Consider the following 23,532-nt stretch of genomic DNA (forward strand, 5'->3'; position numbering starts at 1 on the left):
GCTAGCCAGCAAGGTCATCCATTGCAATGCCACGCAGAAAGTGTGAGGCTGGGGGCAGGGGTAGAGGCACATTTGCAAAACTAGTTTGTTTGACAGACTGAAAACATGAGAACACATGTTTTCATCTCCAATTCAGAGGACAAAAGTGAGAAGTGTTATGCATGTTCACTTTACTCGATGTCACATCTTGCCAGTCAGTTCAGTGGCTGTCACCGTAGGACACCCCATCCCTTAATTCCATTCTGTAGTGTGGCAGTGGTCTGTTCTTCAGCTAAGCCGCAGCAAGGAGACTCTGCAGTAACAGCACATTACCTCAATTTCCTTTTCTGCAAGGGAAGCAATCAATATTTTTTGATGAAAATTCCTGGCTCACAGTCCTACAGCTTTGTACAGCTGATCTTTGCGGCACTTCACATACTGATGCTGCTTCTGATCCCCAGTCCATGTGAAGGGCAGTTAAGCTTTAACTATTCCACATTTTCAAAGAATTGAGGATTATTTACTTGTGTTTCCATTCTTTGATGGGAAGCCATAAAGCCCCAAAATTGTCCAGACAGAAAACTACTCTAGTCCTGAAGAACAGTTAACCACAACCTCCTTTTGGGGGAAATACTCAGCAAAAAGCTAAGTTTAGATAGAACAATTTTATAGATGAGGGTATTATAATAAGCATTATAGGACACGAAGGAAACAGTGGGAAGCTGGTGTCCTGAAACAGACTTGAGGCTCCCAGCATGAAAGGGGGTCACAAGTACAATCCCCAAAAGTCGCAAGAACCACTCTTCTGCATGTGAGGATTTCACATTCTGATCTGAAGACCCTTTTGCCCTATGGAAGTGATTGACTGTCACAGCTTTAGAAAACGGCTGATGACACACATGGAAAAGGAATAATTTAGCCAACAGATCTTTATATATCTGCTAAATATCCCTGAGCCTTATCTATTGACACGTTCACATCCACATAACCCAGGACACAGGAGTGTAGCTCTGTAGGTGCCATACTCTAAGCACAATCAAGGATGTTTTGATCCACAACTATTCTGAGACTAATACCTTCCTGGTGCTCTTTTAGGGCATTGCTCCAGTTCAAACCACCTGAGGCTTCTGTACACATCACACATACCTGGGGCTCCCAAGGGAACATGCAATTTGTATCAGTAAAATCACTCTTGCTGGCCAAACTCAATCCAGGTCTCTAAATGGAGAAAACTGAAGCATTATGAAGACATTGTCCACCCATATAACTGCATTTATACCAACACAGACAAATATCATGCCTGACAAATTTCCCACCCTGACATGAAACATTAGCAAGTAGTTAATGTCAATCAAGCTTAAAAAGTCAGCAGTTACTTGCTCAGCATTTAAGAGGATCCCAGATTTTTCACAGAATATTGCTGTGTCTTCTCCATACAGGCCAGTAATGTAGTGCATTCAGCTCTGACACAGTATTTCAGAAGCTTTTTTTGTTGCTCTTGCCGTTGTTTTTAAACAAAGGGTTCTCCAAACAGAGATCGTGCAACCTGGAGAAAATTATCAGCCAACACAGGGTCTTCTCAAACTCAAAACACTTTTCACTCTCACTTCTGAATCAAGTCCTTTAATTAAATCTCCACGCTCTTAAAAAGGGCCTTCAAATTGTGACAGAGTGTTTTCCTCACATTTTTTAAATAAAGAAAATTATGGAAAAGTAATTTGTGCAAACAGCATTAATCAAACACAGTACTGCTTTGCAGTTTTCAGCCAGCTCAAAAAGTTTCAGCAGGCTTCCCCTGGTGCCACACATCCTCAGCGTTTAGCTTCTTTTTCTGCCTTACCTCTCTGTTATTTTTCTGCTCAGAAAAATACTCACAAAAATAACCAATGAAACCTCTGCATGTTGAAAGCTAGGGCATGAAGTCATGGAGAGATATCTGGTCACCATCAGGCAACTGTTTCCAGAAAATAAACTGTATTCTTATGTTTTTATTCAAGAACAAACTGTATTACACTTCTATCAATGTCCACCATCCCAGATGTTATCAGGCAGGTCTAGCAAGTGTGTGTACAAAACTTTGTGAGCAAAAAATATTCTTCAGCAGCACCACAAGGAAAGAACTGCAAACAAGTCACATTTTGCAAGCCTGGGCTCTCTGCTCTTGGTAAAGGCAAGAAGCATCTGCAGATCAGTGAAACTGGGACACAAAAGCTGAAATGAGGAGAAGCTGAGCAGAGTTAGGCTGAACCCTTGGACTGCAGGGCAAGAGCTCATTAACAAGGGGAACAACTCGTTACTTCCACCTACCTTATTCCAAATCTCCCACGCCCAAAGAACTGATTAACTCTCACTTGGAAAGGCAAAAATCCCCCCAAGGCAGGGAATGTGTTTGGGGAGGCACAAGTGAGGGGGGAAAAAACCCCGGATGGCTGGGGCTTAGTGGCCTACATGCGGCTGAGATGAAGGTAGAAGTTTTAATTTTACTTCCATGGATTTTAACAGCAGCAAGAGCCAGGACTTACTCAATTGGGATTCCTAAAAATAGCACTTGTCTAAGTAACCACACAGGACCACATGGGGCTCTATTTTCCTTAACTAGCTTTTGATCTAATGGAATTCTTCAGTTAAGTAAAAGAAGAAACAGGGTCTTTGTGGTGAAAGCACATGACCAGGAGTTAGGAAAACTGGCTTCTCCTCCACACTGTTACAGATCTGTTGTTTAGTCTTTCATGCAAAACAATGTAACTCTTAAAGTACCTTTCTACCTCAGACCAAAACCTGTGACTGCATTTAAAAGCTGCAACATCCGTGCCAGCTTTGCTCCTTGCAGCCAGCCACGCGGCCAGAGCTCAGGGCCGGACACAGGCTCCATCCATGAGGCAGACAAGGGTTCAAACAATTAGCCTGGATGCACTCCACACCTCAAAGCTACACTGCCTGCAACAGGGCTGAGGTAAGAAAAGCTTTGGTATGTCCCTGTGCATTTATCTTTCTGCACTGTGCTGTTGCACTGTCCTCTGCACTTCACTTGCCTCACATAGGAAGTGAAAATTAAGCTTCTTAGAGATGCGAGCACAGTGCATTAAGCACTGGTAGAGAGCGTGTCTAGCACCCAAAGACGCTCAAATCCCACAGCAAGCCAAGGCAGCTAATGCACCCAACGCGAGGAGGCAGAGCTGCAGTTCAGCGAGGCTGGAAAGCACAAGAGCAGAGCGGAAGCGACACATGCTGGTATTTCAAACAGTCAACAAGCAGCAAGTAACCTGGTAAGACCTCTGAGACCCTGACCAGGATAGACAAGCTCTGCCCTGCCAGAACCAGCTGCCTTCCTAAATTTGCAGGACCCTACCTGCTTCCCACACCAGGAGAGGGCTGCGAAGGGCTCACAGCTGAGATGCACCTCCCACCCTGTAACCTGCAGCCGAGGTGAATGCTTTCCCCAAACACTCCCTTCCACCCTCCCCAGCCACGTGAGCTGCTACAGCTGAGGGCTCTTGAGATGGGATTCCCCACAGGAGCAGTTTTAGGGAGAAGATACTGGACGGCAAGAGACAAGCTGGAGTGAATTTTAACAGCAAATTAACCCATTCCCTGGCTGCTGGGAAAGTGAGCTGAGCCTAAGGAGGAGACATTTCAGCAGCCACACTGCAGAGAAAGGACATAATACACCTGACAATACATTTAAACAATGCAAAACATCCTTCCCAATGCCTGCAGCAAGTCAGCTCCTATCCTAAAGATCTAACACGCTTGGGCCCACAAGCGCTTGCCAAGTTGTCAACATGGCCTTTGATATCAGAAAGCTTTGAAACCCCTGCCTTAAAGGCCAACACTTGCTTCTCCACCCATATTTGAAATGCAAGATGCCTGAAAGCTATAGAACTATTTTAACACTGAACATGCAGGAGTCTACACCGCAGAGCGGACACGTTGGCTGGGAACTGCACTTGGAAAACTAACAAGTCCCCTACTGCTACAATAACCGTAGCTGCGTAACGGAAGACATGCCAGGGATCGCAGGAAGCTCAAGCCTTCCAGCACTTTCTGAAATTTCCATGGGGAGATCAGGCCAAGGAGCACCTTGTTTAAACCTATGCTAAATGCCAGGATAGCAAGGATTGTGGGGCAGGGAGGATAAATTGCCACCGTTTTCCTTAGGGGGAAAAAAAACCAACTAAAAAAATCCAAACAAAAACAACCCTGCTTAAATCAAGTTTTGCACCAAACTGAGGCGTTATGAGTGTTTGTTTTCGCTCGGGGGGAGGAAAAGGCTAGTCAGTAAGATGTTATTTCCCCACATGTCATCAGAAAACCCATGCATCCCACCCTGCAACTCAAACATTACAGCTTCGTGCTTTTTTCATCTAGGTGTAATCCATTCTCTATTTTACTTTGGTTCCTTTTCCAGGGGGTACTGATGTAATTGCAATCTTCCAAGTCTAGGACATCTTCTTCGACCCCTTGCTTTCTGAGCTTCCTCCTCAGCTTCACAGCTGAACCCACTACAACCCCAGCCATTCTTCAGGCCCAAGAGGACTCCACAGCACGCGAGATGCTGAGACCATATCATGATGGAGCACCAAGGCCCCAGCCCTCAAACTTACAGCCACTCCAAACTCATGATTTCACTCATACACAGCAGAGCCATCCACCAACTGTTTGAAGTACCCTTCTCCCTAGACACGAACAAAACAGGGCAGCACATGTTTCAGTAGGAGTGGAGTCTTCCTACTTTGGCACAGCAATTTAGGAGCTGTAAGACAAGCACTAAGGCTGGTCTGATCCAGCCTTTTACAAGCTTTACATTTCACACTGATGTTATCAGCAAGTAAATCAAACACATTGTAAGGAAAAGAATTTTTCATTTGTTTTTCCTATATGCGTTCCTCTCAACTGAGTGTTCCGGATACATTAATTGTTTTCTGACAGTCATCTTTCCAATTAAGATCTGCTCCTTCCTTCCTTCCTAATTTTGCCAGTATGTTACACAAAGTTTAGTTGCTAACATGTTCCAACAGGGACAAGAGGAATGATCAGTAGAGATTAAAGCATGCCATGCATCAGCCAACTTTTCAAACAACTAACAAACTAAATGCAAAACATCTTGAAAGGAGAGGTTTACAGAGATGACAGCTCTCTTATGATGGTTGGCCCCAAGATCGTCACCATTTCTGTCAGCTGTCAAGTGTTTTGTGTTGCATTTTAAAAAATGGCAATTAAATCGCCAAACACACACAAGAGCACAGCCCACAAACGTTAGACTTATATTTTATTAATTCAAATCCAAGCAAGACCATATATTTAGTGCATCTCTAATATGCACTAAATAGCACCACAAGAGTTCTGTTCCAGGTTTCACACAGGCAGAATCATCGATGAAAGTAAGATGAAGATGATGTGCCCTTATGGATTACTTTCATTAACATGAACATCCAAGTTCTGCAATCCTTAGGCATAGGCACTTGTCAAGGGCTCCAAATCAAGAGCTTGTCTGGTCATAAACATCTTGGTATAGAGTGTGCTATTTTAAGAAACCGGCTCAACTCCAGATGAGCAGTAAATGAACCATCCACTCAATCCACAAACAGAGTAGCTAGTGGTAGGTTTTGTTTTCAAATAAAGATGCTACTGATTATACATCAGCAAGAAGTCAAGTTGCAAGGCATTAACTAGTATGCTCTCATCTCATTTTCCCACCAGCAACATGATTCTCAGATCCAAGTTTTATTGCTCAATAGCCACAGCTTCTGCCAAAAATCACAAGGGAGCCAGGGGGAGGGGATGGCAAATATGAAATGGGACAACAGCTGTCAAGGTAATTTGATAGCAGCAATGGCTTCTTGAACCAGTGGACACTCTTGAGAATGTGAGCCAAGGCCTCCAGGCATCCACAGAAAAGCCAAGTAAGATAAAGAGCTCGGTGAGAGAGCAGATACAGATGTCTGAGACAGAGGAAAGAACAAAGAAAGCCAAGGCCATCTAACTTCTAAGAACTTCAGTTTTCCAAACAAAAAAAAAAAAAATTCAGAGCAAGTGTCCAAATGAACCCTCCCAGCCATGAAGACAAACCATCTTTTGTTTGAAAAATGTTTGCAAGTTTTCCCAGTACTCTTTCCAAAAACATCTCAAAACTACAACATCCAAACAGAGAAGAGGAGTGAAGAATGAGCTGACAGATTAAAAGATCAAGTCAATAACCCTCTACAGGTTGAAATCTAGCTCAACTTCCACTAACAAGGAGTCACCTGCATTATGAGATTCACATACATTAAACTTAGCACAAGATGACTCCTAACAGACCCAGTCAGAAGTTGTGTCCATAACACAGAACACAGAAAATATCCAAAAGGAAGAATTATCAGTCGAAACCCTGAACATTTCCATACTTTTAGTTTAGTTGCTCTGCTAAATAAACCATCCCTTCAGCAATGAGTCATACCCTTTGGTGGAACAGTAAGAAGAAAGCTCTTTTACTTGTGTCTATGTGGCACCTGTTTTGGTAACATTAAATGGATCACAGAGACATGCCAAAAACACAGGCAAGCACAAACAGCAAGGCAGGAACGTGTTAGCTGTGACAAGTGCAGTAGAGGGAGGTCAGACTCTTTAATGACTACTCTCATCAGTAGGTTTTACACTTTTCTTAGGATAGTTTTCATTTTCTGTGTTTTATGCTTTAAACTTCTCCCATGCACTGAACAATTGCAGTTTTCTTACTTTCCCTCTCTTCCCAGGGCTTCTGGATTCTTGTTAACCACCCCTATATACAGGCTTGTCTCAGCAATCTCACAGGAGTCTAGAGTAGCTGGGAGAAAAAAAAACAAACAGAAATGCTCACAGCTTTGTTCAGTATTATTGCCACCTGCTACAGACATGTGACATACCAAGAAACATGTACCCACAGATGCATTTTGGCAGTGATGATGAAGCAGATCAATTATTTCTTCATGCTGAAGTTAACATTTTGACTGACACTAACGCAGTTAGTCATTTATGTTAAAAACAGCTTATTCTGATAAATAAAAAAAAAAAAACAGATGACAATTGGCTGCCAGAATTTAGCATCAAATTTAAAATCAAACTGCAAATCTAGTTTAACATTCAATATCTCTTGTTAGATCTTCAAACATCATACTTGGGCAAAGCAGCCCTGGTTTGTCTAACTGAGGCTGCAGATCTCCCCCCAGCATTGCAGCTCCCTCACCTGACCCTGGAGGGACCATCTACTGCTATTTTTGAAAGCACTTACTAAAAAAGCCCTCACCAACACAGGAGCTTTTGCCTTAAGTGCTGGTCCTGCAGAGCAGACATCAGACCTGGAAGAGCAGGGTGGCCTCTGCTGTCTCCTGACCCTCACAGGGGCAGATAAAGAGAATCCACAGAATGAATGCCTCGAAGCCAAACAGGTTTAACAGCCCTGCACCATCTCTGAGGCAAAAGGCAATTTGCTTGGTATGTCACAGATAAAACCTGCCTGTGTTGAGGCGAGGGTAATGAGACATCTACCCCATGCCACTTCAAAAGGTTAACAACTCAAAGGTTGCAACACTCCCATCTCCTTGCCTGCAAAGGCTGCCCTACCTAGTCCCATCATCCCTCCCTTTGGCTCCCTGTTCCAACACAAAGGGATTAAAAATTAAGGAAAAATAATTGTATCTAAAACTAGAAATATCCTTCTATTACTTTTGGTAGCAACTTCTTCAATGATACTTCTAAATTCACACTTTACTGAAGGTTACCATTCACTCACCTCTTCATTTACTGAGTCAATGGAAAAAGAATTAACTAATCCCTGTCCCCACCTTCCCTGCACAAGCCAAACTCCTGGGACAGGGATGAGAAAACAGATCACACCTTCACTGTCCCAGTCACATCCATTTTCTGAATGGGACAAGCAGGAAAATTCTCAGCTCCTCCCTCCTGTTCCTATCTCGATGTCAATGAAAACAGTAAAGAGCCAGGTCATTATGACCACAAGCACCGCACATCTCTTCATGCCAGAAAAATGGTGCCCTGGATTATGAGTCAACACCAAACTTCTGCACTAACAGACACTTTAATCAGACATCAGTCACTAGTGGAAGCAAAAAGAGACATAGTGATAATGGTATCATCAGGACACAGGTTCTTCCAATTCTGTGTCACAGAGTCAAGTCCACCCTAGGGAACAACCACCAGAGCAGTGACAGAACACAGTCTATCAACACCCACTACACTGAGTGGCATATGGAGGAAGCTGCCTGCACCACCCTAGAGCAGGGCTGGACCATCACGAGGAGAAGTCCTACACACCCCCTTATTTGTCGGAAAAGACCTGGTGGGCTGCGCCTTCCCCACATCACATCACGTCACCCCACATGGAAAAAGGGAAGAGTCCAACTAAGTCATCCTTTTTATCCCAAATGAATAGGATTCACCAGCAGTGAGAATAGACTTGGATCTGTGTCACTTCATCCCTCTCAGCCAGCTTGCTGAAGATTCCTTGGAATGGGTGGCAGTGAGAAACAGTGCAGTGTTACCCTCTGGTATAACTGACCTGTCCATGGTGCAAGAACCATTTTCTAGTGGCACTAGGATTAAGAGCTCAAGACTTTCTGGTTCATGAGGGAGCCAACATATTTATTCATACTTGGGCTACCACATCTTGTCACCAACAAGAAAAAAAAAGGCAGTCACCTGCATGTCCCTCAACTCTGGGAATTTAAGCACTAACAGGTTTGCCACTTAGATTTGCCTACTAGGTTTTCACCCAAAAAAAAAACCCAGGAAAGTATTTTGTACATTATTAATCCTATATTGGACATTTTGTTTAAAACTGTCTGAAAGCAAAAGTTAAGCAGCACGCGATAAAAGGATAAATGGCATCTCTGACACAATAAAGACAAAACAACATATCAAACCACTCTGCGTCACTAAGAGGTAAGAAAGCACCCAACAATTAACTCTACAGCAGCAATTCTAGTAGCCATAAAGCTGCACAGAACAGAGCACCAGCCATGGGACATTCACCTTAACTGTCTCTACACACTTGCCCAATGGATGGCCTCATTTAATCTATCACCTACTCTCTTTTTTGGTTTTCCTCACCTATTGCCAACAAATAGTGCCAGGGAAACTACACATTGATCTGAAAAAGGAGAATGAAAATGCTGAAGACATTGACAGCCAAGGAGCTCAGGGCAAGAGAAACAAGATCTGAGTCACTGGAGGGGCTGTCAGTCTAAAGAAAGTTTCAATCATCATGCAATGAAGCTTTTACATGAACATTAAACCAAATTCCTATTTATAGAACCTAAATTGCAGTAGACAAGCTGAAACATACTGGCTCCCACAAAACCAATTCAGTTGATATAAGGGAAAGGTATAAAAATAAGTCCTCATTCTACAGCAAAGTAATTGAAGCACAAGGAGAAGGCACCACAATCAACTACAATTTTGGACAGCGCTAGGAAGTCCAAAAGGTAAAACCACCACTTTATACTTGCCCAGCTCTCAATTCACTTGAGGCACTTATGCCCTTGATTTCCTTGGGTCATTCTTCCATTTTGAAGGAAAAAAATGCAGTAATAGAAAAATTAAGTCTCAGTTTTACAGGAATTAAAAAAAAAAAACAAACCGAAAACAATTTTGTTCCTATTTGTAAGAACTTTTGCATCTGGTCTTATCATGAGGGTTTTTTCTAATGTCCCAGTCATCCTCAAAATCACAGAAAACACAGAGAAAGATGAGAATTCTTTTTGTTAGAACTGTTCACAAGCATTGCCACAGCAAGAGTTTTTCCTCCCAGGAACTACATGCTGCCTCTAACTGTGAGAGTACATGTTTAATCACAGCACACACTCATTCCTTGTCACAACTACTAACTGCAGCACCAGAGAGGATGGTTAAGATAATCTCATTTCTTAAAAGAATCTTTGGAGTTTAAAGCGTTTCATTCCCTCCCAGATTATCACTCTAAAAACAGGACACTGCTGTCCCAGTGTTTTTCAAAGGAAACAGACCCAAACACCACTAAAATCCCCAAGCCTACCAGCTTCTTCATGGTGGCTCTTTGCTCAGCATCCTCCCTTAAACCTTTCAAGCACTGCTCAAAGCACTCAGCTCTTTCTGTTGATCAAGAGGTGGATTCAAGTAGAAAACAGGGTACCTAGAAACAGCTTCCAAAATTTTTAAGTGTCTTTCCAGGTAGAGATCAATCAGGTAGTGGGAACAATGGCAAACAACAGAGCATCATCAATACAAACTTGGTAAGAGACATTTTCTTAATTTTTCTAACCCATGCTTGGATTAAGACAGTCCACATAGTTATTAGTTCCAGGATGGCTGCATGTTTGTCTGAAAAAAAAAAACCCAACATGTACTGATCTCTCTGGAAAGCCAAATAATTTAAATACAAAACCATCAGGAATTACAGCTAGACAACTTCCCCGTTTCTGAATATTTTCCTTGGAACTTTTTGGTTGGAGCCTGTGCTTTGCATAGGGCTGAGAAGGCTATTACTCTTGGAAGCTATACTCCCAAATTCTTTCCTTTACTGGAAGATGTGAGGTTGATGATTTGCAAAGAAGAAATGTATTAAAGCCTCTTACCACTGGACCGTGTTCAAACAGCAGGCAAGCAACAAGTTTAAACCCAGTTTCTAGGCCAGGAATCAGAAATGAAAATGTCCTCGACACTAAAATGTATGCATGTCTTCACTCTACCCCACACACTTCTGCAGTGTCTCTCTCATAATAAAACAAGGCTTGTTCAAAGATTACAGCAAAGACTGGAAAATTCAAAACAGCTGCTCTGGAAAGAAAAAAAATACATTAATAGAATAGAACTGTTGACATCAGAGCTCTCCTAGTAGACCTTTCATCCCATGCACAGCAAGTGTTCCCATGCAGAGAGGAGGAGCAGAGACTGGGATTCCCATCCATGGTGCATCACACAGCACAGGGAAACCTTCATCCCTTACCCTTAACCCCAGGGGCATTGAAGAACACAAGAAAAAAGAAAGCTACTCTATTTGCCTGCTCATTGAATGCACACACACAGGTTCAATTCTATGACTGGCATCAAGCAACAGATTGCTGTAGTTCTTGGAGCCTGCATCCAGTAGGTAATTAAGTTTTTTCACTGCCACAGCTGCCTTCCTCAAGCTCTAACCTCAGGGGATTCCCACGCTGGGAAGCTTCACCCCCCACCAAGTCTGCCTACAGGGTGAACTGTGCAACTCCTCCATTTCCAGGTTCTCCCTGGGAGTCTTCAGACAACACAACACAAGCTGAATTAAACTAGCACACTACTGGTAAAGCAGCTTCTTACTAGTGATTGCAAATCTCCTCTGGGCCTTTGTCAAACAAACAGAAAGCCCTAGAAAACTGTCAGTCCTGATTACGATGGAGAGGCTGGGTCCATCATATGGGATCAGAGCTTTAAGCATGCTGTGATCCCTGTAAGGGTCACAGGAAAACACAAACACACTAGAAACTGGCTTTCCTCTACACAACATACAAGGCAGTCTCCCATTTCTCTTGCAAGTGAGCATTCAAACCTTTAGCAGCTGACTAAAAGGTTTGAGTCTAAAGTACACAGTACAGCATTTTTATTAAGAGAGATATAGACAATGATTTGGACAGGGATCTTGATTTCTCTAGGAGAAATCCCATCCACATAGTATAAGCAATTCTTCAACACTAAGAGAAGGAAAAAAAAATACTCCCCGTGAGCAGTGTGAAGTTCTTGAAATTCACTGTTTTGAAATTAGTGTTTTCAAACCTAACCACTCCAAAAGGCTCCAGGCAAATTAGAACATCAACAAGAAGATAAAAGTTATTCCCCATGAGGGTAGGGAACCAGCACACATCAAGACCAGATCACATCTGAAAAACAACATAAATCCCAAACCTCTACAACCACGTAGTCCATATGGTGAGCTACTCATTGGTCCACTGGCCCAGCTTCCAGTGAGTAATCTCTTATTCCTCTATTCTGTTGGAGGAAAAGGAAGACCTAATGCAGTGAGTCTTCAAAGTACTTTGAGAGATTCTTCCTCACCCAATCCTCACACACTGCATCAAGATATTTAAATAAAAGCTTAAAGGCAAAAAGCCTCATCTGCATACATACCTCAGTTACACATCAAGGGAAAAAAAAAAACCCACAAAATTAACAGAGCAAAATATATCATTCTAATTTATCCACCCTGAATCAAAACCTTAGTGAAGTCCCTTGGAGTTCAAGTTAGAGCTACTGAATAACTCTAATTCACAATTCCGGCCTACTTTAATGAGTAAAAAATTGAACTGAAGCTTCTTTATTAGATGCCCTTTAATATCAGCTGAAGGTCCTTATCTGCACTTGCTGTGTATGGGAATTGTAACTGTAAGAGCTGTTCTTGCTTCCAGTGGAAAGATGTCCCAAGCAAGATAGGAAGAACTAAGCCTGCAGCTTGCCTAAAACCCACAGCCACACCTACTTTCAATGCCAGATTGTAAATTTTTATCAAGAACAAGTTCACACTGGCAGATTTTCTTCCTATTTGTAGGAATCTAGAAATTGCTGACAAGCAATTCACAAGCAATAAAAGCAGGCAACTGATCATCCTTGTCCTCACATAATTGCTGCATGGAAAGGGGTCCCGCAGGCTGCACTTTGAACCCCCCAGTGCAAAGGGTAGGCAGGACAATCTTCTGAAAGCTGGAGGTGGAGTCCTGGAAGAAAACCAGAAATGGTAAGATCCTTCCTAAAATTGTTTGCTGGCAGCAGAGTATCCAACCAAGGCAGAATCAACATTTTTGTTGCCCTCATTATCCATGGACAAATGGGAAAAATAAAGCTGTGGAAAAGAACCTCAAGGAAGTAGGAGCCCAGTCTGAGGGCACAGTTCACCCCACAGAGAGCAATGTTACCACACCACTCTCATTTGAAACTCTTTTTGGGAAACAGCTCTTTTTGGGACTGCCAGCAAAAGAATGGTGTAATCCCAACAGAAAGCATTACAGAAAACATAACTATACAGATCTTTTGTGCTCAGTGTATGCGTTCATCTCCCAGCCCCAGTGCCTTTGGCTGGAGCAAAGCTCTTGTGTGGTTAATTAGTAACTGCAGCTGAGTCCTGTTAACTTGTGAACTCCTGAGGCCTCCACAATCATCAGGTTTCAGCTCCCGGATTGACAGGCATCACACTTACTCTGTCCTTCAAAACAGGATTCCTTGATGAGAAGGGCTGTTGTTTAATAAACCCTGAAATTATTATACCAAACAATTCATCAATCAAATGCTTCAATATAAAGAGACACAAGTCCCAACCACATAAGCTTTCTTCGCTTTGAAATTTCTGTTTAATCTAGGGCTTCGATATTTTAAGACAAGTTGGTTACAAGAGAAGTTGTTTTTGTAGTATTCTTTCACTAGTCCTTTCAAGCAGATATCATCACCAGTAGGTAAAGAGCAAGTCTGAGTAATGTTTTTAAATCACAAAAATAACCACAAACACCCATGTAAGAATCCCAATTTCAACATGCCAACCAACCCAGACAAAGAAACACCTCTGGCATTACAGGTTGTGTGCTACAACAACCCAATCCTCAAAGGCAAACAACCTATGTGATGCCCCATAGACAGCAAGGAAGTGTGGAAAATCCTGGAAGCTATTCTTCAACTTCAGTGAAAACTGTTTGTCTACCAAAACTCTGGAAGGCTCCCAGACAATTTTAACAGAAAACATGACAACAATGGCTCAAAGATTCCCAAAGGCCCCTACCTATGATCTTTCAGAGTGGCAAGTTACTACCGACAAAGCTATAAACAGGGAAGAGAACACTTCTGAGTAATGGAGGACAAAAAAAAAAAAAAAAGTTAATGGAGGCAATTTTTAAAGAATCAAAGCTTCATTATTATTGAGAACCAAGAATGCAAAGATAAGCTAATGTGTTAAGAACATTTGGTACATGCAACTCCAGTGGCAAGTCAAAAGAATATTCAGTTCCTCTCCAAGCATGATGGATCTCACTGGAGAGATGGAGACAGGAAGGAGATGGATCTCTCCTTTGGTATTGCCACTTTGTGTTGCAAGCTGGAGTATCAAACAGGGACCTGGTCCTTTTAAGCTCACTTTGTGAAAGACACTGTATGGCTTGATGTCCTGGAGTCAGAACATTAGAGGAGGTTTCGGTGGTTGTCTTGTTGGTGTTTGGTTTTTGCATTTGGGACTTTCTTTAAGAAGCTTTGGGAAAACTCCAGTTCCTCTGCCTCAACTCATAACAGTAGGTTTTGTAGAATCAGAACTTTATTACTCCATGTTGTACAAAAAGCTACTTAGAACACTAGGGACACTTCACCTGTTCCAAGCCATTCCTTTCTCTTCCCTACATCAGCCTCTCTATAAAACCACCTACACTGATGAGGTCATCTCTTCCCCTTATATTTCTTTAACCAGTCTTTCTTTCCATGCTCTTCTCATGCATGTTTTGTGTATCATCACACTTAGCCCTAGTTTATTCCCAGCATAGTTTATTCTACCAACTACTGGGCCATGCAGATTTCCTGGCCAAGGGAAAAGGTGCAGAAGAAGGTTAACCTCCAGAAGAAGGTTAATGACAGATTTATGCATCTTATATTCTATGATTATATACTGGTGAAAAATGAAACAAAACCCCATCACTTGATAGTCTTGAAATGACTCAGTGACCTTGGCAGGAGCCAGACTGGATTAACCACCTGGTATGGACTGTTAGCCATGTGCTGTGGGCAGTAGCTCATTAGCATCAAGTATTTACACTCCTATTTGTAGCTGGTAGGCTGTAATTCAGGACCTTGTCAAATTAACAAGAGTGCCAGGTCACACTCACTAGGGTATGGTTCAGAGTACCCTGTGTTGAAGGCTAGTTTTACAAGCTTCATTAGTGAAATTGGAAGGGACTCAACAGCAGAAGTGCCATTTACCTACCCAGACTGGCAATTGCACCACAACACTGTAAAGCCACATAAGCAAATGCAAAAGTGAGCTCTTGCTAAGTATTAATGAAAAAAACACAGCTTGGTGGTCTATAGATTTGCTCACCTTCTTGGCCTCTGCTTTCACTCTCATCCTACTTGATCCTGACTAAGCTGCTGTATGACTGACTTAGGACTCTTAACATTGAGCAGACATTAAATGCTTAAAGGAGGTGAAGTAGTGAGACTTTGAATGCTCCAGGTCTTAATTCCTGTGCACTAGGATGTGTGCCCTCCAAGTAAGCAAGACAAAATCTGACATCAGACAATACCAGGAAGATGAGTAGATCTTGTCACAGTCTAGTGGCATTGACGCTCCAAGTTAAGCAGCCTAATAACCCCCACAATACTTCCCCCCACTAAAATGATGATTTTTTCAATAAAACCAGGAGGAGACTCAGGCTTGTAACATGTATGAAGTGTGAGGTGGCTCACACCCTCATTTCCTAAATTACCAGCTAGAGTGATACCATAAGTCTGACAAAACAAAAGCTACCTTTGGATGGCTTCATACAGAACTGAAAATCAGAAATGTACTTCTAGACCCACCTCTCTCTGCCGCTAGCACTACACAGCTACAGACAGGAGACATCCACTACTGGTGTTTGTTTCTGTGCAACAGCTGACAAAGGTTCACTATTGATTAGACATGCTCACAGAGAGAAATAAGCATCTAGGACTATTTAATAAAGACAGTATCTTTAGTCCCAGAACTTCCTGAATCACAGCCTGATGAGATCAGTTAAGCTTCTGTGGGGAACAAAATTAATTGGCTCTTTTTGAATACTTTCTCTAAGCAGCCCCAGCCGTTGTCAGAAACTACCTACTGCAGAGGATTCACTGTTACTTTCTTATGCCCTCAGAGTCAACTGAAGTTCACTGAGAAAATGTTCTGCTCCTCAGAACCTCATGTCAGCAGAGAAAAAAACAAAACTCAAAAAAAAACTCAGACCTGGAAAGACACTGTGATGGTTAAACTTACCTAATCAGTTTCCTACACTAATGAATTCCCTCAGTTGATATTCTGCCTCTTGGTCTATCCTGCTCCAAAACTGGCTGTGAAATGCTGTTGGCTGCACAGACTGACCTGAAGTTTACATCTGTGCCTATTACAGATAACCTCTACAGACACAGAGAAAGCAGATAGGAGCATGGTTCACTTGTGGTGGAATTCATTCCCATCAGATTCAGCACAGGAAAGCATTTGCTAACTGAGCAAACAGCTGAGGGGAGGAAAAGGCAACTTCTTGTGTTTGTCAAATGGCAAGAATTGTGAACAACTGGTTAAAAAGCAATCAAAGAACCATATCCAACACAGGCATCAAACTCAAACCTCTACTGCTCAAGCCATTTAGTTCACCTACTCCTCTCCCTGCAGCCACTTGAAACACGTTTCTTCCAGCTCTCAGCAGCAGAAGAACTCCTCAGCTAGGCTCCTCACCAAAGCTATTCTTCTAGTAGCCTCTCTTCTCCGGGTCCCTATAAAATGCTCCCAAGAGGGAGCCCATGAAGAACTGGAGCTGCTCCCTGATGCATTCCCCTTGGAGCCTCTCCCTCAGCATACCAGCAGGAGGGCTGCCTGCAGTAACCCACATCCGCTGCTCTCCAGTGGAACGAGCACGCATCCCCCAGGAGCTCTGCAAGGCCAGCAAAGCTCTTGGCAGTGCAGTACCTGCGGGTGCTGCGCTGTCAGACAGCCAAGGAACAGCTTGTCACGAGGCAACCCCCACCCCCACATGCAATTTTTGTTCAGGGAATAAATCTGCAGGCATAGCATGCTAAGACTTCTGTTTCTTGGTGGCAAATTCCTTCCCACCTACCACTCCCCTACTCTCTTCATATAGAAAAGTCTCCACACTGGACCTCCTCAACACTCTCTCTGTTACATGAATTTCCCAAAAAGGATCAGAGGTGGTGCCTTTTATTAGCTAAGCAGCCTTGAAAACGATATTGTTTTCCAAGAAGTTTTACGTGCCTTTCATAATCCCAGAAAGGATTTATGTAGTTTCTTCCAGTTTCTCGTAATGCTGCAGTCACAGGGTTACATGGAAAAAGTGCCCAGGAGACAGACAACCTGCTAGATAAACTAGAAAGTGAGCATTCAGACTTACTAAATCAAAGTTACTCAGGGTAAGACTGGACTCAGATTCAGCAGGTCATAAAACTTGAAAGGAACCAGGAAAGTAGCCACCTACAAACCTGGATTAGAGCTGCACCAGAAAGATAATTGACCTAATAACAAAAAAGCCCCTCAAACCAGGTGACCTAATAACAAGGGAAAAAAAAAAAAAAAAAAAACCTCAGATCAACAATAGTAATGCAGAACTTTGGATCCCTGGGCTACAAATTACTTGCTATCCTACCTGTTTCCAAAAAGAGGGTCTATGTGCTCTAAAAAGAAGTAGGTCTAGGTATTCTTCTCTGCACTCAAAAGTCAGAGTTTATGTTTCAGGCTGCTGGGACTTGGTTTTCTTTCAAGGGGCAGGAGGAAGTAGAAAAGAAATGGACAACATTTTTCCCCAATGTCCACTCTAAATCAACCACCAAACATACATGCGACTAAAACCAGACAATACAAGAACAACAGAGCCTGAAGAAAGTATCATCAAGCTGAATCTGACAATGTTTTTAGGGGAAAAAATCCTTTAAGGTCCAGTTGGCAATTATTTTAATAAGGAATCTAGGAGTTTTCTCAAGGCTGCCATGTGATTAAGAAAATGAGAGCTCAGAACTGCTGCACATTTATTGTGGCTTCTTTGCAACAGGTTATTAAGCTCTGATCTGTAGTACAAAGAAAATAGTGGAAGCAGATAAATAAGATGAAAACATATGACTCAAAGTCCCCAGAGAAGGAGGACTCCAACTGAGAAACTGCTGCCCTACAAAGCCATCCAGGCCACCAGGAAAACAGCTGTAGAATGGCTTGCAGAAAGTGGGCCAATCTTGAAATATTAGTATTAGAACATGAGGCTTTTCAAGCTGAATTTCTGTAGCTCCAGCAAACAGGGAGCTAGAAATAGAATGCTTTGGATTTAGGATCACACATGCAGAGATCCATCCGCCTGTGAAAAACACCATGAGCAAGTGCCAGAGAGCATTTAAGCAGAGACCCAGAGAGACTGTCAAAAAGGAACAGAAAACAAGAAAATTAAAAAAAAAAAACGTAAGTCCACACACATGTCAACAAGAAAAAGATGATCACTGGAGACAGTTCACCAGCTTCTTTCCAAAAATGACTCTGTGGCTCATTCAATCCCTGCTGCAGATTAGGAACCACGACCCAAATCAATCCTGAACAGGTAACACCTCGCTCCCCTTTACTGCAACGGCCAACATTAGATGAGCTGGGGGTGAACTCATTTCAAATGAGATACCTCTTTGCTCTGAGCAAAGTCAGGCAGGTCCATTTCTAGGCCAGTACAAAAGGTACCTTAGACTCCCTTGCATTAAATTTGAATGACTGAATTCAAGTTAAGCACTCGGTCTGCTTAACCTGTAGACAAGTGGGTTTGACAGCTCCAGTAGACATTTAAGGTCTGTTTTTAGGACAAAAAAAACCACACCTATTTCAAAAGCTACTTATTTATTTATTTGCAAGTAAACCGTGTTTTTTAAAGGAGAAGCCTCTTTGTGGACTGCTTTGGGAATCATGTTTATTCACACTTTAGGAGATTAGAGCAGCAAGGGGGTGGGAATGTGCTGAAGCTCTCTTAAAATTAAGTTTCTTGCCTGGCAGCATGGAAGTGAAACAGATACTTATTTTGCAATTGTAGTTAAACAATGTTAACAATAGGCCCACCACCAAATCCTCCAGCTGTTCAGCCTAAGCATTAGAACAACTACAGAACTACCCATTTCATCTTCTGCAACAAGAGGTATACACAAGGAAGTATATCCTACTGTGTTCAGCTTTTAACCACCTCCTTGTAAGCCTCCATTCCACATGTAGGTTAAGAAGGTTTTGCTTCTGCCCAAAATGTGAGTTTAAAAACCCCACCTACCCAGCTAAGTATCAAACGTATTAGAAAAAAACCCCATCCTCTCTCCTCAAATCAATTAAAGTGTTAATTGGCAGCACTGTCACATGAACTGCCTTTTGCACCCAACAGTGGTAGCAGGGGCCTGGGCATCAAAAAAGACACATTTGTGAGTCTCGAAGCAAGCTGGCTGTGGCAGAAGATCAATGTGATGGGAAGGGAATGATTAGAAACTGTAAGCTTATTTATTTCCAACACTCTACTGGAGAGTAACATGCATTTTGATTCTCACCCTTCATTTGTACATTCTCATGGGAATTTGGCAAGGTTGCTCTGAAGAAGAAAGTTGGAAGAGCTCTTGCAAAAGACACTGTGCTATGCCAGATCAAGCCAGCTATCAGTTATTTACATTCATTTCAAAGGACACAAAGGAAGCCACTTATTTCCACTATATCTGCACTTTTTAAAGAGAAACCAGTTAGGACAAAGCTGATCCTAACACAGGGCTTGCCCATACAGACCAACCAGCATAGTGACTCTGGAGTAAATATTTAAGTATGCTCAAATGAGCCTGAATTAATTCCCAACTACAGAGACTATTCCAGGACTCAGCAATCGCAGGAGGGAACACACAGGTTAGGAAGTCATCATGAACTTGTGCTACTGGGACGTTTCCTAGCACAGGCAAGAGACTGGCTACCAGAGAGAGTGATCTCTAGTTTGCACCTTCCAAGCCACCCAGGAGAATTTTTAAGAATCCTATTTTAAGCACCAGTTTCAGGAACTCTAAGGAGGAATTTGGCTTAGCCACTCTTGCAGGATTAAAACGCACACCTAATTCTCTCAGCTGTTAAATAAAAGGACTGTGCTAACACACAGGAGGGCATTCCATCCTTTCAGACCAGGGAAATAACATGCATTTAACATGCATTTCTTTAACGTACCAACATAACATGCATTTCTTCAGACACGTTGCTGCATACAGAACTAGAACACAACAACAAGTCTCACTACATGCTAAGAACTCTATTGTGCTATCTGGAGTCTGAACGACAGGGACAGAGAGGAAAAAGAACCACCCTTTACTCACGCATGCAGCAAAAACCACCTTAACCAGCCAACAGTTAAGTGACATCACTGAGTTTCCCACATCCAAGCTGCAGATCCTGCAGCGTAGAAACCACAGCCAAGGAAGGCCCTCCCTCATTTCTCCTTCAACACCTCCAAAACCAAGTAAGACTTCCCCATCTCCACACACAGGCTGAAAGATAACCACCACTGCACTGGTCACTAAAAAGCGGGAGTACATTCATCTTCTATACACAAAGATGAAATAAACATGAGGTAACCCTCCAAATCCCCAAAACTGAGTTAAACAGGATGATGAAGATCTAATGCCATGACACAAGAGCTTAGCATGTGGACAAAACAGCAACTGAAACTTAAGTTGTAATTTAAACTTACCTAGAAAGAACATTCACCAATTCACAAAGGTTTTTTTCAAGGTAATTTATGCAGTTAAAAGGTGAGCTCAAATACTCCCCACTAGATTTCTCCTCTCAAGCAAATCACCCCCCAGGAACAGAGCTGTTCCGTGGTACTTTGATCAGATCTCCCTGGTACGAACCCAGGAGTCTGGTGGCACTCCAAACAGCCTTTCTTTTTCCAGCACAGGAGTCCATACATCCAAACTGTCTGAAATTTCACTTAACAACTACTTTGAAAGCTCCCTCCTGCACAGGCCACAGAGCACTATTATTTGGCTTGCAGAGAGAAATAGATTTTAAAAGGAAAACGAAAAGATGCTTTTTCCTTACGCATAAGCAAGACCTCCTAACAAGAATTAAGATTCATTTGTCAACTCAGCATCACCTACAATTAAGAGAAAGGCAGAAAGCCTCAGTCCCATTCTAATGCAACTAATACACAAATACACCAAAAAGTAGAAAGGGTCACCTCTCCGCTGAGCCTGTGGTCCTGAAGCACAGGGTAGCCTGGGGAAAAAGAGCTGTAACTCTGAAGTGCAGCACCAACAGGTGCTTTGGAATACATTTTAAGACATTGAAATGATTTAGGAGTTACAAGATCAAAGTGTCAATCAAAGCAACTGGAACACGAGCAGAGAGCTGAGGTCGGCTGGCTGAGCCTATGAATGGAGCTAGAACGCCTCGTTTATCTCAGCACGTGTGTGCACTGAACCTGAAAGGCACCGAGCAGCCCACCCACTCCTCCCAGTCAGGCCAGCTGAAAAAGCACAGAGAAGACACAGCCAAGGAATGGGCGCAGATTCCCGTCAGTGGTTCTCGCTATAACAGACAGATGAGTGGAAAAAGCAAGAAGAAAAACAACCTTGCTTGGCACCATGCCCACACACACATCCCAGTGCAGTGGGGAAAAAAAGGCTGGGGGCACATCCCAGCCGTGGATCAGCCTTCTGGCCCAGGGAACGAGCAGATCCGGGAGATGTCTAAATACTGGTCACTCACAGTCCCGAATGCACCTTCCCACAGCCCTCTGTGAGCAGGAACCCGAGGCCGTGCTGCAGAGCTCCCTTGCTGCAAGCAGGTGGATGCTGACCACACCGAGCAGCACCCCCCCACCGCGCCCCCGCCACAGGCACGAGCCCACCTTTCTTGAACTCCTCCAGCATGGCATCGAGCTTGGTGTCATTGAAGACAAAGTGCAGCGGGTGGTTGTAGAAGCGGGTGATGGTCTTGAGTGGCGTGCAATCATCGGGGTCCACAAAAGCCAAGTCCTTAACGAAGAGCAAGTCCACGATGTTGGAGCGGTCGCCCTCGAAAACAGGGATGCGGGTGTAACCGCTCTCCATGATCTCGGACATAGTGTTGAAATCGAGCACAGCCTCGGCAGCGATCATAAAGCAGTCTCGGAGGGGAGTCATCACATCCTCCACAGTCTTGGTGCGCAGTTCCAGGGCTCCTTGGATAATGTTAAGCTCCTCCTTGACTAGATCGTTATAAGGGTCGGTGACCCGCAGCATCTCCAACAACTTCTCACGGTTATAGACCGTGCCGATCTCCTGGCCCAGGACACAATCCAGCAACTTGCTGACGGGGTAGGAGGCCGGGAAGGTCATCATCATGAAAAACTTGGTGAGGAAGATGGTGTTGGCGCCCACGGCCAGGCCGTGCCGAGAGCAAATAGCCTGCGGCACGATCTCGCCGAAGATGACGATACCGATGGTGGAGACCACCACGGCCACCAGCCCAGAGCCGGCAATGTCGTCCAGCAGGATGGTAAGCGTGGTGTTGACCAGGACATTGCCCAGCAGGAGGGAGCACAGCAGGTAGTTGCCCTGACGTCGCACAGGCTCGATGCGCTTGGCGTAGTTCTTCTCTTTGTCCGTGCCACAGTTCTGCACGATGCGCAGTTCCATGGGGTCCAGGGCCATCAGGCCCAGGTTGAGGCCACTGAACATGCCCGAGAGGCACAGGAGGAGCGAGATGAAGATGACCTGCAGCCAGAAAGGCAGCAGGAACTTCTTCTCCTCGCCCACGATCATCTTGGTGTCCTCACCGTCATGGTAGATCCAAGTGGTCTCACCCCAGGGCGGGGGTCCCGCCGGCCCCTCGGCGCCCGCCAGCCCTCCGGGAGCCCCGGGCCCCAGGGCGGCGGCGGCGGGGGCCGAGACGGAGGTGCACAGGTAGTAGGACTTGCTCTTCTCCGTTTTGCGCAGGGGCTTAATCTCGATCTCGATGATGCCCGAGGTGCGGCGGTTGAGCACGATGTGCGGCAGGATGATGATGTCCGAGGTGCGGATGCCGCAGCGCTGCGGGGCCCCACCGCTGCCCGCCGCCCCGCCGCCGCCCCCGCCACCGCCGCGCCCCGCCGGCCCCGCCGTCGCCCGCCCGCCTCGCCGCCGCTCGTGCTCCGTGAAGGCGATGCGCGACCACGTCTCGTTGTTGATGTTCTGCCCGTAGACCCGCAGCTTCACCCGCGTCCGTTCGCTCACCCGCAGCGCGCCCCCCTCCATGAAGGAGACGTCGTCCGTGTCCTCCAGCCGCAGGCCGATGATCACCGTCTCCTCCGCCGCCGGCGGGGGCACGACGGCGGCGGGCGGTGCGGCAGCGGCGGCGGCCGGGGGCCGCCGGCCCAGGCAGCCGCCGAGCAGCAGCAAGAGCAGCACCCGCGCCCCCCGGCCGCCCCCCGCCATGTTCCCACCGGGCAGCGCGGCCATCTTTAGTCAGGGCTCGGCGCCGCCGCGGCCCCGCATCACCGCGCGGCGCCTGCGGCGTGCCCCGGCTTCCCCGGAGGCGGCGGTGGCGGCGGGCGCGGCGGCGGGCGAGGCGCGGGCTCGGCTGCCCGCGGGACCCGACGGGCGGCGACTGCCGGGCCGGGCCGAGCAGCGCCGCCTCTACCCGCGCCCGCCCCGCCCCGCCCCGCCCACCGCCTGGGGGAGGGGCCTCCGCCCGGCGCCGCCAATCAGCGCCCGCCCGCTCGCCAATCAGCGCCAGGCCACGCCTCCTCTGCGCCCCGCCCCCTCCCCAGCCCCGGGGGCGCGTGACTCCGGTGTGTACGCCGGGCGCGCGGGGGAGGGGCCGGCCGTAGGGCCGCGACCAATGGCGGCGGCGCT

The 23,532-nt window shown here is 45.0% G+C and overlaps 1 protein-coding gene across 1 annotated transcript in view; it reads right to left on the minus strand.

Moving 5' to 3' along the window:
- CNNM2 (cyclin and CBS domain divalent metal cation transport mediator 2) overlaps positions 1–23,136 on the minus strand; it is a 118,530-nt gene extending 95,394 nt beyond the window's left edge. The window contains exon 1 of the mRNA XM_053948758.1: positions 21,567–23,136. Within this exon, the coding sequence (XP_053804733.1) occupies positions 21,567–23,136 (1,570 nt within the window). The remainder of the gene's footprint in view (positions 1–21,566) is intronic.
- Between the last annotated feature and the right edge of the window lie 396 nt (positions 23,137–23,532).

Source organism: Vidua chalybeata, chromosome 8 (assembly GCF_026979565.1).
Source record: "Vidua chalybeata isolate OUT-0048 chromosome 8, bVidCha1 merged haplotype, whole genome shotgun sequence".
Taxonomy (NCBI): domain Eukaryota; kingdom Metazoa; phylum Chordata; class Aves; order Passeriformes; family Viduidae; genus Vidua; species Vidua chalybeata.